The sequence below is a fragment of the Scardinius erythrophthalmus genome, assembly GCF_964197995.2.
Source record: "Scardinius erythrophthalmus genome assembly, chromosome: 14".
Lineage (NCBI taxonomy): Eukaryota > Metazoa > Chordata > Actinopteri > Cypriniformes > Leuciscidae > Scardinius > Scardinius erythrophthalmus.
The window spans coordinates 37,147,229-37,166,224 of record NC_138234.1 but is presented as its reverse complement, the minus strand read 5'-3'; the positions used below and the strand labels follow the sequence as shown (position 1 = coordinate 37,166,224).

The 18,996-nt window shown below is 44.7% G+C and overlaps 1 protein-coding gene across 3 annotated transcripts in view; it reads right to left on the bottom strand.

The window, feature by feature from the left end:
• Positions 1-512: 512 nt before the first annotated feature.
• The window catches only part of anos1b (anosmin 1b), a 90,576-nt gene continuing 72,092 nt past the window's right edge, over positions 513-18,996 (bottom strand). For 2 of the 3 annotated variants that reach the window (XM_081384219.1, XM_081384221.1), the window contains exons 9-14: positions 13,367-13,526; positions 12,626-12,716; positions 11,634-11,802; positions 9,600-9,817; positions 9,209-9,350; positions 513-1,500 (exon numbers count right to left, since the gene is read on the bottom strand). In XM_081384219.1, the coding sequence (XP_081240345.1) occupies positions 9,210-9,350; positions 9,600-9,817; positions 11,634-11,802; positions 12,626-12,716; positions 13,367-13,526 (779 nt within the window). In that variant the 3' untranslated portion in view covers positions 513-1,500; position 9,209. Of the gene's footprint in view, positions 1,501-9,208; positions 9,351-9,599; positions 9,818-11,633; positions 11,803-12,625; positions 12,721-13,366; positions 13,527-18,996 lie in introns of all 3 variants that reach the window. The other variant, XM_081384220.1, reaches the window with a different exon arrangement.

Below are 18,996 nucleotides of genomic sequence, written 5' to 3'. Positions count from 1 at the left end.
GGAAGGAGACAATGAATGCTTTTCTTTTTCTCGCTCTGTAATAGGCCTGCATTAAAGTGCTATTCTCGAATATTTTGAATCTAATTCTTCAAAAGTAAATGTCATAAATGTATGTTTTTAAACAAATTCATAAATGTAGCCTACATTTTCCTCATATCAGTGTGATGATAAGAGCCCAAATTATATTTGTGCTGCCCTTAACCTCACCATTAGATAAAAAATGACAATAATTATTTATTTACGGAAGTTTTCAGCTTTATTATAAGTGATTTATCGGTGCAAATCAGTATTGTTTTAAATTCATGTTCTGGTAATCTTGAATCAGAATAAGTTCCCCTCCCTCTATCAGCTCATCTCTTCTCTTCTCTGATGGCGAGGGCGGCCTACATTTGTTCTTGTTCCTGAAAGCGTCTCACACTGATATATACGGCACAGGGAAGATGTTTCAATTACTGTATACATTCCTGTTGATGTTCGGCTCACATTCTCATGATGGACGGACACACATATTTATAAATGAAAGGTGTGGAGCTTCATTTAGCCCAATTTATTAGTGACAACAACAAACCATAGATAATACAAAAAAAATCTATATTTACAAAAACAGTATGCTATATTGTACAAAGATACAACTTTCAAATGCATTTTATGTCTGAAAACATGATTTACGCAGCAGTGTCCACAGCTGTTTCTCTATGCCGATGGACGTATGCTGTGAATCAATCTGATCTAGCCTGATATAACTGATACAGTATAAGGCACTGACATTTCTCACTCTTTGCCATAGAAAGTTTAGTATATTACACTGTTCTGCTTGAGATTAATGAATTACATTCACAATAAATAAAATCAGACGTGCTGTTGTTCATAAATGGCCCTGTTCTAATGTTTAAATCTGAGATGAATCCCACGCTGATGTTGTGTTGAAATTTAATATATTACATGTACAAATATTGATGGTAGGCATTATTCATGAAACATGCACAGAATTTCATTTCTGTGTAAACTTCGTAAAATGAACTTTGCTGGTCATAGGGTTTGATTCTCAGGAAAGAAAACATGGTTATGTATAAATTGTCTTCTAAATTAATAAAAAGGTAACAATGCCAGACAGAAAATCAAACTGCTTGAGTTTCATGAATGAGGCCCGTTGGGTATAAGCACAATAAACTTCTGTATGAAACACATATTTGTCAATAAAATAATATGACACACAACTATATGCAACTACATACTAACTACATCAGTGCTACACATTTGTCCATAACAGAAGCATGATTTGGTTCCTCAACATTCATATGTTACAGTGCACTGATCTGAACGCTTCGGTGAACAGGCTGGTCTGCTGGTCTGGTGTCACGCTGGGAGCTTCTGGAGGCTCATCACATTGTCTCTGTGTGCCTTTACATTGAGTCATTGAGCAGATGCATGTGTCCAAATGAGGAACATCACAAGCACTTCATTTACGAGTAGCTTGATTCCTCACGTATTTTTCTCCATCTGTAAAAAGAAACAAACAAACAAAAAAAGTTAATATTATTAGCCATTGCAGTAGTGAGCTGCTTCAGAGCACAGCGCGTGTTTCAGTGAATACTGACTGGAAATTGTTTCTGTTTCTCAATCAAAGCTTTTGTATGATCTATATTGAAAGATATACAGACTAATTCATTTGATGCTTTTTGCCCTTTTTAGAGCTTGAAAGTATGGGAGCCCATTTTAAGACATTTTTATGATATAAAAAGTCCAAATCATGATATAATACGTCATAATTATGAGAAAGGTGGAAATTATGACAGAAAGTCAAAATCGTAAGGTAAAAGCAAAAATGAACATGATGAGAGATATTATGAGATACAGTCAAAATTCATAGTAATTTTAATTGTTTTTGAAAACATTTTATCTCATTTAAAAATAGTAATAACATATTTTTCTTGCACCTTGAATGCATGTATAATATTCCCAAATATATACAATATATTGCCAAAAGTTTTGGGACGCCTGCCTTTACGTGCACATGCACTTAAATGACATCCCATTCTTAATCCGTAGGGTTTAATATGGATTTGGCAGCTATAACAGCTTCAACTCTTCTGGGAAGGCTTTCCAGAAGTGTGTTTATGGGAATTTTTGACCATTCTTCCAGAAGTGCATTAGTGAGGTCAGGCACTGGTGTTGGACGAGAAGGCCTGGCTCACAGTCTCCGCTCTAATTCATCCCAAAGCTGTTCTATCGGGTTGAGGTCAGGACTCTGTGCAGTCCAGTCCAGTTCCTCCACGTCAAACTCCTCATCCATGTCTTTATGGACCTTGCTTTGTGCACTGGTGCGCAATCATGTTGGAACAGGAACATCCTCAAACTGTTCCCACAAAGTTGGGAGCATGAAATTGTTCAAAATATCTTGGTATGCTGAAGCACTAAGAGTTCCTTCACGCTTTACACCACTGCCTCCCACGCTTTACACCAATGCATCCCACGCTTTACACCACTGCATCCCACGCTTTACACCACTGCATCCCACGCTTTACACCAATGCATCCCCCGCTTTACATCACTGCATCCCACGTTTTACACCACTGCATCTGACACTTTACACCACTGCATCCCACGCTTTACACCACTGCATCTGACACTTTACACCACTGCATCTGACACTTTACACCACTGCATCCCACGCTTTACACCACTGCATCCCACGCTTTACACCACTGCATCCCACGCTTTACACCACTGCCTCTCACGCTTTACACCACTGCATCTCATGCTTTACACCACTGCATCTCATGCTTTACACCACTGCATCTGACACTTTACACCACTGCATCCCACGCTTTACACCACTGCCTCTCACGCTTTACTCCACTGCACCCCACGCTTTACACCACTGCATCCCACGCTTTACACCACTGCATCTGACACTTTACACCACTGCATCTGACACTTTACACCACTGCATCCCACGCTTTACACCACTGCATCTGACACTTTACACCACTGCATCTGACACTTTACACCACTGCATCCCACGCTTTACACCACTGCATCCCACGCTTTACACCACTGCCTCTCACGCTTTACTCCACTGCACCCCACGCTTTACACCACTGCATCCCACGCTTTACACCACTGCATCTGACACTTTACACCACTGCATCTGACACTTTACACCACTGCATCCCACGCTTTACACCACTGCATCTGACACTTTACACCACTGCATCTGACACTTTACACCACTGCATCCCACGCTTTACACCACTGCATCCCACGCTTTACACCACTGCCTCTCACGCTTTACACCACTGCATCCCACGCTTTACACCACTGCATCCCACGCTTTACACCACTGCATCTGACACTTTACACCACTGCATCTGACACTTTACACCACTGCATCCCACGCTTTACACCACTGCATCTGACACTTTACACCACTGCATCTGACACTTTACACCACTGCATCCCACGCTTTACACCACTGCATCCCACGCTTTACACCACTGCATCCCACGCTTTACACCACTGCCTCTCACGCTTTACACCACTGTATCTGACACTTTACACCACTGCATCCCACGCTTTACACCACTGCATCCCACGCTTTACACCAATGCATCCCACGCTTTACATCACTGCATCCCACGCTTTACACCACTGCATCCCACGCTTTACACCACTGCCTCCCACGCTTTACACCAATGCATCCCACGCTTTACACCACTGCATCCCATGCTTTACACCACTGCATCCCACGCTTTACACCACTGCATCCCACGCTTTACACCAATGCATCCCACGCTTTACATCACTGCATCCCACGTTTTACACCACTGCATCTGACACTTTACACCACTGCATCCCACGCTTTACACCACTGCATCCCACGCTTTACACCACTGCATCTGACACTTTACACCACTGCATCTGACACTTTACACCACTGCATCCCACGCTTTACACCACTGCATCTGACACTTTACACCACTGCATCCCACGCTTTACACCACTGCATCCCACGCTTTACACCACTGCATCCCACGCTTTACACCACTGCCTCTCACGCTTTACACCACTGTATCTGACACTTTACACCACTGCATCCCACGCTTTACACCACTGCATCCCACGCTTTACACCAATGCATCCCACGCTTTACATCACTGCATCCCACGCTTTACACCACTGCCTCCCACGCTTTACACCACTGCATCCCACGCTTCACACCACTGCATAGATCCATAACAGAACAAACTGGCCAGCTCAGGACTCAGCAGAATGAGCATCAGAATCCCGCCACCTGCTAACACCCGGGAGAGACTGGCCCGTCATCGTGGTCTCAATTAGTTTGGTCATCGCAATGGGGAATGCCAAGTTGAACAGAATCTGCTTGCAGCAATCACCCTGCCCTTCCTCTCCTGTCACGTTAATGATCCTCTTCTGACTTCTACCAAGAAACTAAGATCCAGATGGAAGAGGGCAGTCCAGTCCACCACAGCTACCCCAGAGTCAGTCAAACCAACCGCCATCTTCTCCCAGGCATCCAGGTCAGTCCCAGTCACTTCAAAATCTGAGTCAATTTCTGTTATTCAAGAACCAGTCAAGTCAACCGCTATCCTCTCTTAGACATTAAGTCAGTTCCAGCCACCTCTGAGTCTGCTGACTTAACCTCTGTCTTCCCAGTAACTGCCAAGAGTATTCCTGTTACTTCAGAGTCTGCCAGGTCTGTTTCAGTCACTGCTATTCTGCCTGGGTTGTCTGAGTTAGCTGTAGATACTACAGAGGCAGCCCAACACACAGTATCAACCCATCGAAAGGGTTGTTTCGATTGCCACAGAGGCCTTCTCTGAATGTCTTGCAAATCTTGTCAAGTCCCTAGAAATAATTCCTGCCAAACCTGTCGTGACCACAGAATGTGGCTCCCGAGTCTGTCCCTGAGAGTTGGGGGCGTGGCTACTGTAGCAGGCTGAGAGTTGGGGGTGTGGCCACTGTAGCAAACTGAGAGTTTGGGGCGTGGCTACTGTAGCAGGCTGAGAGTTGGGGGTGTGGCTTGTAACAGTTACCCTGTTACAAGGATGAAAGTGTTCATCCTGGCCTCAAGAGGGCAACAAAAGGAGGAAATGGTTTAAAGTTTGGGAGAGATAGAGGGAGAAATGAGGGAAGCATGGTGATGGTTTGGGGTTTGTTGGGGGAAAAAAGAGGTGGAAACCCATTGGGTTAAGGATGTTTGCAGAGAAGCTCACAGAGGACTCTGTAATTGAGCTTTAGAAGAGAAACAAGAGTTGTGATGAGATGTACTTTTCCTGTGTTGGATTATGCTACCTGTGTTGGATTACACCAGTGGAATTATTTGAACTGATTGCCTATCTTCATTGCCTGCTGGGACATTGCAAAGACTGGGACTTTCTACCAACATTCAGATAAGAAGATTTGCATTACAGACTGTATTTCTCTTCTCATACTGCAGTTACACCTTCCATACCTCATGTCGCCTGTTTTGTTTATTTGTGTTTTGGGTTTGAGTTTGATATGTTTATTTGTTTGTTTACAGTATTGAGCTTGGTTATATGAAATGTTGTTTTGGGTTTCATCAGTATGTCTATTGTTATTAGTAGCATTCATTTTTAATACATACTATTCATTTTCACTCCCTTATTGAGACTCGTATTTAATTTGAACACAACTATAAGCAAAAGTGAATCCCCCTTTTATGTAATGTATAGTCTATGAAATAAAAAGGCGATATAGTTACAGGCTACTGTAGCAGGCTGAGAGTTTGGGGTGTGGCTACTGTAGCAGGCTGAGAGTTTGGGGTGTGGCTACTGTAGCAGGCTGAGAGTTTGGGGCGTGGCTACTGTAGCAGACTGAGAGTTTGGGGCGTGGCTACTGTAGCAGGCTGAGAGTTTGGGGCGTGGCTACTGTAGCAGGCTGAGAGTTTGGGGTGTGGCTACTGTAGCAGGCTGAGAGTTTGGGGCGTGGCTACTGTAGCAGGCTGAGAGTTTGGGGCGTGGCTACTGTAGCAGGCTGAGAGTTTGGGGTGTGGCTACTGTAGCAGGCTGAGAGTTTGGGGCGTGGCTACTGTAGCAGACTGAGAGTTTGGGGCGTGGCTACTGTAGCAGGCTGAGAGTTTGGGGCGTGGCTACTGTAGCAGGCTGAGAGTTTGGGGCGTGGCTACTGTAGCAGGCTGAGAGTTTGGGGCGTGGCTACTGTAGCAGGCTGAGAGTTTGGGGCGTGGCTACTGTAGCAGGCTGAGAGTTTGGGGTGTGGCTACTGTAGCAGGCTGAGAGTTTGGGGCGTGGCTACTGTAGCAGGCTGAGAGTTTGGGGCGTGGCTACTGTAGCAGGCTGAGAGTTTGGGGCGTGGCTACTGTAGCAGGCTGAGAGTTTGGGGTGTGGCCACTGTAGCAAACTGAGAGTTTGGGGCGTGGCTACTGTAGCAGGGTGAGAGTTTGGGGTGTGGCCACTGTAGCAGGCTGAGAGTTTGGGGCGTGGCTACTGTAGCAGGCTGAGAGTTTGGGGTGTGGCTACTGTAGCAAACTGAGAGTTTGGGGCGTGGCTACTGTAGCAGGCTGAGAGTTGGGGGTGTGGCTTGTAACAGTTACCCTGTTACAAGGATGAAAGTGTTCATCCTGGCCTCAAGAGGGCAACAAAAGGAGGAAATGGTTTAAAGTTTGGGAGAGATAGAGGGAGGAATGAGGGAAGCATGGTGATGGTTTGGGGTTTGTTGGGGGAAAAAAGAGGTGGAAACCCATTGGGTTAAGGATATTTGCAGAGAAGCTCACAGAGGACTCTGTAATTGAGCTTTAGAAGAGAAACAAGAGTTGTGATGAGATGTACTTTTCCTGTGTTGGATTATGCTACCTGTGTTGGATTACACCAGTGGAATTATTTGAACTGATTGCCTATCTTCATTGCCTGCTGGGACATTGCAAAGACTGGGACTTTCTACCAACATTCAGATAAGAAGATTTGCATTACAGACTGTATTTCTCTTCTCATACTGCAGTTACACCTTCCATACCTCATGTCGCCTGTTTTGTTTATTTGTGTTTTGGGTTTGAGTTTGATATGTTTATTTGTTTGTTTACAGTATTGAGCTTGGTTATATGAAATGTTGTTTTGGGTTTCATCAGTATGTCTATTGTTATTAGTAGCATTCATTTTTAATACATACTATTCATTTTCACTCCCTTATTGAGACTCGTATTTAATTTGAACACAACTATAAGCAAAAGTGAATCCCCCTTTTATGTAACTTATAGTCTATGAAATAAAAAGGCGAGATAGTTACAGGCTACTGTAGCAGGCTGAGAGTTTGGGGTGTGGCTACTGTAGCAGGCTGAGAGTTTGGGGTGTGGCTACTGTAGCAGGCTGAGAGTTTGGGGCGTGGCTACTGTAGCAGACTGAGAGTTTGGGGCGTGGCTACTGTAGCAGGCTGAGAGTTTGGGGCGTGGCTACTGTAGCAGGCTGAGAGTTTGGGGCGTGGCTACTGTAGCAGGCTGAGAGTTTGGGGCGTGGCTACTGTAGCAGGCTGAGAGTTTGGGGCGTGGCTACTGTAGCAGGCTGAGAGTTTGGGGTGTGGCTACTGTAGCAGGCTGAGAGTTTGGGGCGTGGCTACTGTAGCAGGCTGAGAGTTTGGGGCGTGGCTACTGTAGCAGGCTGAGAGTTTGGGGCGTGGCTACTGTAGCAGGCTGAGAGTTTGGGGTGTGGCTACTGTAGCAGGCTGAGAGTTTGGGGTGTGGCCACTGTAGCAAACAGAGTTTGGGGCGTGGCTACTGTAGCAGGGTGAGAGTTTGGGGCGTGGCCACTGTAGCAGGCTGAGAGTTTGGGGCGTGGCTACTGTAGCAGGCTGAGAGTTTGGGGTGTGGCTACTGTAGCAGGCTGAGAGTTTGGGGCGTGGCTACTGTAGCAGGCTGAGAGTTTGGGGCGTGGCTACTGTAGCAGGCTGAGAGTTTGGGGTGTGGCTACTGTAGCAGGCTGAGAGTTTGGGGTGTGGCTACTGTAGCAGGCTGAGAGTTTGGGGCGTGGCTACTGTAGCAGACTGAGTTTGGGGCGTGGCTACTGTAGCAGGCTGAGAGTTTGGGGCGTGGCTACTGTAGCAGGCTGAGAGTTTGGGGCGTGGCTACTGTAGCAGTCTGAGAGTTTGGGGCGTGGCTACTGTAGCAGGCTGAGAGTTTGGGGTGTGGCTACTGTAGCAGGCTGAGAGTTTGGGGCGTGGCTACTGTAGCAGGCTGAGAGTTTGGGGCGTGGCTACTGTAGCAGGCTGAGAGTTTGGGGCGTGGCTACTGTAGCAGGCTGAGAGTTTGGGGTGTGGCCACTGTAGCAAACAGAGTTTGGGGCGTGGCTACTGTAGCAGGGTGAGAGTTTGGGGTGTGGCCACTGTAGCAGGCTGAGAGTTTGGGGCGTGGCTACTGTAGCAGGCTGAGAGTTTGGGGTGTGGCTACTGTAGCAGGCTGAGAGTTTGGGGCGTGGCTACTGTAGCAGGCTGAGAGTTTGGGGCGTGGCTACTGTAGCAGGCTGAGAGTTTGGGGTGTGGCTACTGTAGCAGGCTGAGAGTTTGGGGTGTGGCTACTGTAGCAGGCTGAGAGTTTGGGGTGTGGCTACTGTAGCAGGCTGAGAGTTTGGGGTGTGGCTGAGGGTATTTCGCTGCTTTGGAACCATGACTTATTCGTTAAATGGGAAAAGAAATTCAGCTTTGGTTACAGGGATGAAACGCAAATTTCACTGCATTTAGACCTTCAAAGATTGAACAGGTCATGAACACATCAAAGCAAACAGAGCGCTACATCTGGATACCATTATATATGAGCGAGATGCATGCATTTGCTCTAGGCAGAGTGTTGGCTACTTATTTACTTATGACACACAGCAACGAAGCTAAAAGTATTCCTAAAATGTTGGACTTTTAATTGAAAGCAGCCTACGTCTCCCTGTTGAGACATACCTTTACAAGCTCCTGTAAGAGCTGTATGTGTGATGTCTGAGTTGGGGGAGGCATGCGAAAGATGCATTTGCAAGGTGGTTTGAAAATTCTGTAATTCCACTAGGTGCCACTAGTGTTGCAGGGCGGTTACAGCAACTTGACATTTATGGTCATCAGAATAAATGAATAATACATTAACTGAAAACATGTTTATTTTAGAAAAGGTATATTCATGTCATTGTCTGTATGAAAAGCATTTGTAATGCATTTTTAGTACATTCATAGCATGTACCTCAGAGGAGTGTGCCGTTCACGTGAGGAGTGTGGAGGGTTTTGGCCACTGACGGTCCACGTCCTGCTTCAGACTGAACCTGCACCTCAACCCTGTACACACTCTCTGGCTGGAGCGCGTCTACAGTGAGCGACAGCTGATCCTGAAGGACAAAACATTCACAGAGCAATGTGCAGTAAAGCGTAAGATCTATTTACAGCATTTTCCATTTCAACTTGACTATCAGCATTTAAATTGCCATTACAGTAATGAGAAAGTATTATAACATTTTTTTTAAATCCAACCAAATGGCAGATAAAGCAGTCAGAATTTATTTTGTGCTCTGCTTAGAATCATACATCTTGTTGTATTTTGTTTTAATTAGTTCTTACCAATCAGCAAAGTGACTCACCGGAGGAAGGATGTGTGTTTGGGAGATCAGTGTGCCATTAGTGCTGCTGCTGGACACTTTGACCCAGGAGAAGTGGAATCCGGTGATGGGCGTCTGGCCTGCGCTCTCTGGCGACACCTGCCAGCTGAAAACTGCCTGCACAGAGCCATTCACCGGCTGGAACAAAGCTGAGAGCTTCTCAGGACGCTGCAGGGCTTTTTTAAACTGAGGATGGCGCTCTAGGACAAGAGATTGCACTGGAATGAATGATAGAGGATATCAATTCTGTCATAACATTTGCAAAATCCTGGGTGAACCTCAGAAAGGATTGCCTCACTTACATTTCACTACAAAATCAAAGACAAAAACAAATACTTTACATAAATACATTTTTAAGCCTGATATTAATTGTATACTATTTTATTATATAGATATTAGATAATATTGTATGCTATGGTATCCGTTAGTGTTGCTCTAAATCTTCTTCCGCTCATGAAGTCATGGCTTCCCATTGAACAGCTAGCATTTGACACACAGATGGAAGCTAGTCTCAACATTTTCTAGAGCAAATTTGGAGTCTCTAACTCAAATCCTCTAGCGCCTGTCAGAATGTTCACGCATGGTTATGCTACTAACTTTTGAACCATATGGGCTAGAAACAAAAATTTCCTCTGATTCCTTGTCATCGGACGGTTTGATGGCGGTTCGAAATTTTTCTTCCATTTAGAATTTTCCAGAAAACGACTTTTTATATCTCCTCCTAGACCATTGCTTCGATTTATACACACAAAAAAACAGATCATCTTCAAACCATGCAGACAAAATTTATGGAATTTTATGTTGATTTTGTCAAACCGTTCTCAAATAATGCACGAACGAATTTGACAAAGAGCACGCCAAAATAGACGTGAGGCTAAATCTCTGCAATGCTTTAGCGTATTCAGACCAAAGTTGGTGTGTGTTATGACAACCATGACCAGAGGTTACCTGCACACTTTTGGCACAGTGCCACCTAGTGGTCAGGAGATATGATTTTTTTTTTTGCTTATATAGTTTGACCAAAAATCCTGAAATTTTCAATTCAGGCCTGCTATATTTTATGAACACATTGGCGTATCATTACAAAACTTGTTATGTGTCTTTGGCATGATGCCTTGAAGGTATTAAAAGTTTGAGGTTTATAAAAATTATAATGAAAATTCAAATAATGCTAAAAGCTTTAGATTTATTTTGCCTATTTTATTGTCATAGTAGTCATACAGAGAACAATGATACAAATTTTTCCGTAGTCAATCAAACTCACTGTCCACCATTTTGAATTTCCTTGAAATCCTACTTTTTTCTCACTCCTCCTAGTTGGTCTGATTTTCACCAAATATTATAAAAAATGGATTTCGTGTTGATATACCAAACCGGTATCGTTTAACTCATCATCAAATTTGATGGCTAAAACAGATCTACAGCAGCATCTCTGCAAAGCTTTAACATATTGACACCAAACTGACCACACCCCACCTATTGGTTGAAAGTGACAAGCAATTAAATTATATTACTAGTGATTATATTTAAGATTTTTCCAGCCATCTGACTAAAATCATCTAAAATGTCCAATTAGTCATTGTTGCAGTTGGTCTGATGCTCCCAGCCATGCTTGCATAACTCATCATGCCTTTTTTTGTGCTTGGCCCCTTAATTGATGCTTGCAGCTATATTTTTAAATTATTACTGTTGTTGTACAATAAAATCACAATTGAGATTAGAATTACAAACAAATTCAAAAGAACAAAAATCCAGAAACGTTACAGTAATGAGAGTGAGACATATTTATTTAATCATTTTGCACTGCATTAATGAAAACTAGGCTTAACAATTGTGAAAATAACGCCACAATGTAAACCAACCCTAACGGTCTTAAAAGCAGGCTTCGTTTCTCTACGCAGGTTTTTTTCTTCTTTTGATTTTAGGGTGAAATGTGAGAGTGACTAATTTGGTGTTGTCTCTGATACAGATAACAATAAATCTCTGTGAATGCTCTCGCACTCGATATCATCTTACCATCTCTGGCACAGGCAGTCAGTTTCTTCCGTCTGCCCATCAGCGATAAGCAAAGTGGGGTGGTAACAGAGGTCATGACCTCTGACCTCTGCTCTTGTTCAGTAATGGGCTTCACTGCCACACGGTACTTACAGGCAAAAAACAGGCCAGTAATCACAAAATGTGTTCCCTGAAGAGCAGAAAATAGCACAGTTATTACTCAATATAACAGTATATTGTCTGTGGAAATGACCTCAGAATGAAAATGAAAAAGTAAATGAAAAACACATTTAAGTAACTGCATCCTGCTCTGCTAAAATGAATCAGATAACCGGTTCACCCATCCGTATAATAATGATATCCCACTAAGACACAGTCACACATTTCTATTGTGTCCAGTGCCAGTGATGACAGATCGTGTGTGGAAACACAGCGCTCTCGGGCAGTCGTGCCATTATCTGTTACACTATTCAGCTGCATTAACTTCAGGGAACAAAGAAATCAGATGTACGAATAAAGCGCAGTAATAATAAATTCAAGGGTCACGCCAAGGTTTGATAGTGACATCATCTTTTAGCATTAGTATCGGAAATGTAAGACGATATAACGGTTCTGGGGCATTAGAGGGATTGTTCACCAAAAAATCAACATTATTTCATCTTTTATTCACCTTCAAAAACCTTTTTATCTGTGGAACACAAAAGGCACAATTTGACATTTTTGGAGTATCAAGCCACTTGCCATAAAAAGTATTTAAAGAGGCAGACCAGTGTGCTGGTGTGGACGTTAATATAGTTATCATAATAATTATTGTTCTTGTTGTGAAGTGGCCTTTACTCAAGTACTTGATTTGTGTACTTCATCCACCACTGGATGCTCACATCTACAGAGGTTAGCCAATCATTGAGACAGTTACACTGTCACACCATGGGGAAATATCCACATTTTACTTGAACTTAAAAAATAAAATGACTTCTTGGAAAAGAAAGTATGTGACACTCGATGAGACACACCTGAACTGTGGCTGTCTTCTCGCCTTTCGTCACGTTATTGGCGCAAACCTCAGGATACCATCTCACAACATATGAACTGGAATCCTTCTGGCTTTCTGCAAAAGTAAACAAGACCGAATGTTGTAGATTGCGTTTTTTCCATTTCTGAGGTTCTGCCTCCTCCACATATTTTCAGGGATCATCTACATTTTGCTCCCGGCTTCCTGTTTCCGTACGCAAGCAACATGACATCTTTCTCCAAACCCGCGTCAGGTCGCCATCCCCCTTCATCTGTTTTTGATTTCACACTCGTACCAGCATTATTAAATCACTCTTCATGCCTCTCTTTCCAGGAGATAACAGTAAATCAGCACCCTGTATTTATGGGCGCTTGTGGTCTGACTGGAATCTTGCCTTTGAAGGCCGTCGTCGCCAAATGTGTATTTTTGGAGCACAGTTACTAAGCAGATTGTGAATAATCTGTTGGAAAGAGTCTAGAGAGGACATCCCTGCGAGATTGTCTTTTTATGCAGGATAGATAATATTTTTCTTTGGTAACATTCTTCCATAAATCATCAGTCATGCTGTTGCTTTGGCAGTGACTTGTTTAAGGACACACATGGATTGTCAACAAACAGATAGGCTTTGTGTGACCGGTGTGAAGTCATGTGAGAGGGTTTTTTGTTGGGAGACAATTTTTGCATAGAGGTAAACTTTGAATGACCTCAGTCACATTACCTTGGTCTATAGAAAGAAGCTCACTTGCCTTGGATCCGGCTCTTCCAGAAGACCTTGACCTGCAGCTGGTGTTCGTGATAATGAGGGGCGGCCGCTTCTAGCCTCAGGATACTGGGAGAGGAATGGGATACTGGAAGCTCATTGGAGAACTCTCCTGAAAGACGGCCATTCCCATAGGAGGATGCTAGAATGAGACCAGAGATTCAGTTACATCTGACAATAGTCTTTATTGTTTGAATGAACAAATCTTCAAATGTAATCTTCAGGGACAGCATCTGTGGCATGGAAGCGACCAACAACAACTTAGTAGGAATCGTCTCACCTGCCTAATGGTTGGATAATTTATAAAATCTATTTTTAGGACCAAACATTTACAACAAATTTTGTAGCACTGCCTTTCATTTATGCTGATTTACCTAAATAAAACCATTGTATTACAATAATTGTTTACATTTTAAACACCATTCAAATCTTAAAGAGGAGCTTTTATGCCCTTTTACAAAGTCGGCTCTACTAGAACAGGTTTTCCTGCTTGAATGTTCATTATTTGTTGCATATTCTCCATTGTTGCAGCTCCTCGCTTCCTAATCTGTCTCTCTGGAGTGTGTTTCCCAAAAGCATCGTTAACCAACTATGGTTGCAAGTTCTGTCGTTATCAGCATAGTTCAATGAGTCGCTGTTTCCTGAAGCCATAGTTCCAACGAACATTGGGAAACAGCATCGCAGAGTTGTGTGGTCTGAACGACAGCTCTCGACCTGTGGTTAAAATCATGGTTTCTTGTTTTCATGACATGTGGACTCAATAAATCCTCATCTTGAGCAAAATAAGCAAGCTGACATTCAGTACAATCTATATCTTTTATTTTGAATTGATACAAATATAATTTACGTCTTTTAGTTTGTCAAGATATTTAAAGCACAGTTTTTGTATAGTGCGCATGTGCTGATAGTACGTAAGAACAAGCCTATGATTTAATCTGGAAATAAAGCAAAATGAGAATTAGTCCTCAGATGCCATGTCCGTAATTTATAGCAAAAAATCTAGCGTAAATTCAATCTCAAAAGAATTAGTTAAAAGTAGTTATTACTGACATCAATAACCAACGTGGTTGAACGACAAATTTGAGATAATATGGTTTTGAGAAACAATCGTATCTAGCTAGTTGATTTCTTCAACGATGTACAATGGTAGTTGAGCAGTGAGTTACGACGTTGTACGGGAAACGCACCCCTGTTTAGTTCCTGTCTCTATGAAGCCCCTCCTTCTGAAAAGCACACTGTGCTCTGATTGGTCGGCTGGAGCAGTGTGTTGTGATTGGTCAAGCACTTACAGTGTGTTTGGGAAACTACCTTAACTACCAGTTTCAACACACTGGCTGCGTCCGAAACCGCGTACTCAATTAGTAGGTACTTAATTTCAATAAGTACTTACTTAACGAGCGCAAAAAGAGTAGGTACTTTATAGCCAAATCTCGTTGAGTATGAATGCGAACCGGACATCTGCCATGTTGACGTTATCATGTGACCTACGACGCATTATCACACGCGCAACAACTTAAAAGATTTGAACGACACGTTTAATTCATCTATCTGTAAATATTGATATTGATTAAACTTGCTCATTTTGAAGAAACTGCTGCCCATTTATTTTGTGAATACATTTAGGGTTGATTAAAGTTAAAGTAACCCTACTAATGTGACCCATCGTTTTATCCTTACAATATTATTTATTTTTATTACGAAATCCCAAAATGGTCATCTCTTGAATGTTGTTAATTTCTTTATTTTATATCCAAACATTTTTATCCACAAGCAAAATTGGCTAACTGCTTTATGTTTTCCTCTTTTTCTTGTTGAATTTAACTCTCGTTTCATCCCTCAGGCCTAGGCCTATAAATATATATTTAAATGCATTTTTAAATGTATTATAATGAATTATTTAAGAAAAAATATATTAAAATATTCAACCTTATACTAGGTAAAAAATATGTAAAAAAATCTCATATTATGTATGCAAACCCATGATATATATATATATATATATATATATATATATATATATATATATATATATATATATATATATATATATATATATATATATATATACACACACACACACACACACCTCATAACATCAGTAACTCAACAGCCCTACCTAGAACGGGTTTCCTCAGCGTTTTTAATGTCTGCACAAAGGGCAGCTGTGCAAAGATTTGCCTTTGGAGAAAACTGGTGATTTTATACTAAAAAAAATTTAAGTATCATTAATATTAAAAATTAATATTACCCCAGAATGAATTGCATTGCTATCCCACCCCAAAACATACAATAATAACAACGATAAATGCTGACCAATATTTAATTATATTACTTTTTACTGAAAATAGTAGTAAAAAGTAGTGAACATATCTACATTTGCATTCAAACAATTAAATAAAGCATTAATTAAATAATTATATTGTATTTACTGACAACAATGAGAAATATTAATAAATTAGTAAAAGAATGAATGAAAGTCACCATCACACAATAAACAAATGCATATACAAGTCAACACATGAAACAAAGCTTTATTCAAACTACAATCATGTATGTAGGCTGAAGGCGCTGAGGTTGTTGCGTGTTGTGTTGTGCTTCACAATCTGAGGCAATAAGGGCAGGTGGAGTGATGGAGGGTCTCATAAGGGCAGGTGGAGTGATGCAGGGTCTCGTAAGGGCTGGTGGAGTGATGGTGGGTCTCGTAAGGGCAGGTGGAGTGATGGAGGGTCTCGTAAGGGCAGGTGGAGTGATGGAGGGTCTCGTAAGGGCAGGTGGAGTGATGGAGGGACTCGTAAGGGCTGGTGGAGTGATGGAGGGTCTCATAAGGACAGGTGGAGTGATGGAGGGTCCCGTAAGGGCAGGTGGAGTGATGGAGGGTCTCGTAAGGGCAGGTGGAGTGATGGAGGGACTCGTAAGGGCAGGTGGATTGATGGAGGGTCTCGTAAGGGCAGGTGGAGTGATGGAGGGTCTCGTAAGGGCAGGTGGAGTGATGGAGGGTCTCATAAAGACAGGTGGAGAGATGGAGGGACTCGTAAGGGCTGGTGGAGTGATGGAGGGTCTCGTAAAGACAGGTGGAGAGATGGAGGGACTCGTAAGGGCTGGTGGAGTGATGGAGGGTCTCATAAGGGCAGGTGGAGTGATGGAGGGTCTCATAAGGGCAGGTGGAGTGATGGAGGGTCTCGTAAGGACAGCTGGAGTGATGGAGGGTCTCGTAAGGGCAGGTGGAGTGATGGAGGGACTCCTGAGAGCAGGTGGAGTGATGGAGGGTCTCGTAAGGGCAGGTGGAGTGATGGAGGGTCTCGTAAGGACAGCTGGAGTGATGGAGGGTCTCGTAAGGGCAGGTGGAGTGATGGAGGGTCTCGTAAGGGCAGGTGGAGTGATGGAGGGTCTCGTAAGGGCAGGTGGAGTGATGGAGGGTCTCATAAGGGCAGGTGGAGTGATGGAGGGTCTCGTAAGGGCTGGTGGAGTGATGGAGGGTCTCGTAAGGGCAGGTGGAGTGATGGAGGGTCTCGTAAGGGCAGGTGGAGTGATGGAGGGTCTCGTAAGGGCAGGTGGAGTGATGGAGGGTCTCGTAAGGGCAGGTGGAGTGATGGAGGGACTCGTAAGGACAGGTGGAGTGATGGAGGGTCTCGTAAGGGCAGGTGGAGTGATGGAGGGTCTCATAAAGACAGGTGGAGAGATGGAGGGACTCGTAAGGGCTGGTGGAGTGATGGAGGGTCTCGTAAAGACAGGTGGAGAGATGGAGGGACTCGTAAGGGCTGGTGGAGTGATGGAGGGTCTCATAAGGGCAGGTGGAGTGATGGAGGGTCTCATAAGGGCAGGTGGAGTGATGGAGGGTCTCGTAAGGACAGCTGGAGTGATGGAGGGTCTCGTAAGGGCAGGTGGAGTGATGGAGGGACTCCTGAGAGCAGGTGGAGTGATGGAGGGTCTCGTAAGGGCAGGTGGAGTGATGGAGGGTCTCGTAAGGACAGCTGGAGTGATGGAGGGTCTCGTAAGGGCAGGTGGAGTGATGGAGGGTCTCGTAAGGGCAGGTGGAGTGATGGAGGGTCTCATAAGGGCAGGTGGAGTGATGGAGGGTCTCGTAAGGGCTGGTGGAGTGATGGAGGGTCTCGTAAGGGCAGGTGGAGTGATGGAGGGTCTCGTAAGGGCAGGTGGAGTGATGGAGGGTCTCGTAAGGGCAGGTGGAGTGATGGAGGGTCTCGTAAGGGCAGGTGGAGTGATGGAGGGACTCGTAAGGGCAGGTGGAGTGATGGAGGGTCTCGTAAGGGCAGGTGGAGTGATGGAGGGTCTCGTAAGGGCAGGTGGAGTGATGGAGGGACTCGTAAGGGCAGGTGGAGTGATGGAGGGTCTCGTAAGGGCAGGTGGAGTGATGGAGGGTCTCGTAAGGGCAGGTGGAGTGATGGAGGGTCTCGTAAGGGCAGGTGGAGTGATGGAGGGTCTCGTAAGGGCAGGTGGAGTGATGGAGGGACTCGTAAGGGCAGGTGGATTGATGGAGGGTCTCGTAAGGGCAGGTGGATTGATGGAGGGTCTCGTAAGGGCTGGTGGAGTTATGGAGGGTCTCATAAGAGCAGGAGGAGTGATGGAGGGTCTCATAAGGGCAGGTGGAGTGATGGAGGGTCTCGTAAGGGCTGGTGGAGTGATGGAGGGTCTCGTAAGGGCAGGTGGAGTGATGGAGGGTCTCGTAAGGACAGGTGGAGTGATGGAGGGTCCCGTAAGGGCAGGTGGAGTGATGGAGGGTCTCGTAAGGGCAGGTGGAGTGATGGAGGGTCTCGTAAAGACAGGTGGAGTGATGGAGGGTCTCATAAGGGCTGGTGGAGTGATGGAGGGTCTCATAAGGGCAGGTGGAGTGATGGAGGGTCTCGTAAGGGCAGGTGGAGTGATGGAGGGTCTCGTAAGGGCAGGTGGAGTGATGGAGGGTCTCATAAGGGCAGGTGGAGTGATGGAGGGACTCGTAAGGGCTGGTGGAGTGATGGAGGGGTCTCATAAAGACAGGTGGAGTGATGGAGGGACTCATAAGGGCTGGTGGAGTGATGGAGGGGTCTCATAAAGACAGGTGGAGTGATGGAGGGTCCCGTAAGGGCAGGTGGAGTGATGGAGGGTCTCGTAAGGACAGGTGGAGTGATGGAGGGTCTCGTAAGGGCAGGTGGAGTGATGGAGGGTCTCGTAAGGACAGGTGGAGTGATGGAGGGTCCCGTAAGGGCAGGTGGAGTGATGGAGGGTCTCGTAAGGACAGGTGGAGTGATGGAGGGTCTCATAAGGGCAGGTGGAGGGTCTCGTAAGGGCAGGTGGAGTGATGGAGGGTCTCGTAAGGGCAGGTGGAGTGATGGAGGGTCTCGTAAGGGCAGGTGGAGTGATGGAGGGTCTCGTAAGGGCAGGTGGAGTGATGGAGGGACTCGTAAGGGCAGGTGGATTGATGGAGGGTCTCGTAAGGGCAGGTGGAGTGATGGAGGGTCTCGTAAGGGCAGGTGGAGTGATGGAGGGTCTCGTAAGGGCAGGTGGATTGATGGAGGGTCTCGTAAGGGCAGGTGGAGTGATGGAGGGACTCGTAAGGGCAGGTGGAGTGATGGAGGGACTCATGGCACCATCTCCAGGATTCAGCTCTGTGCTCCTCA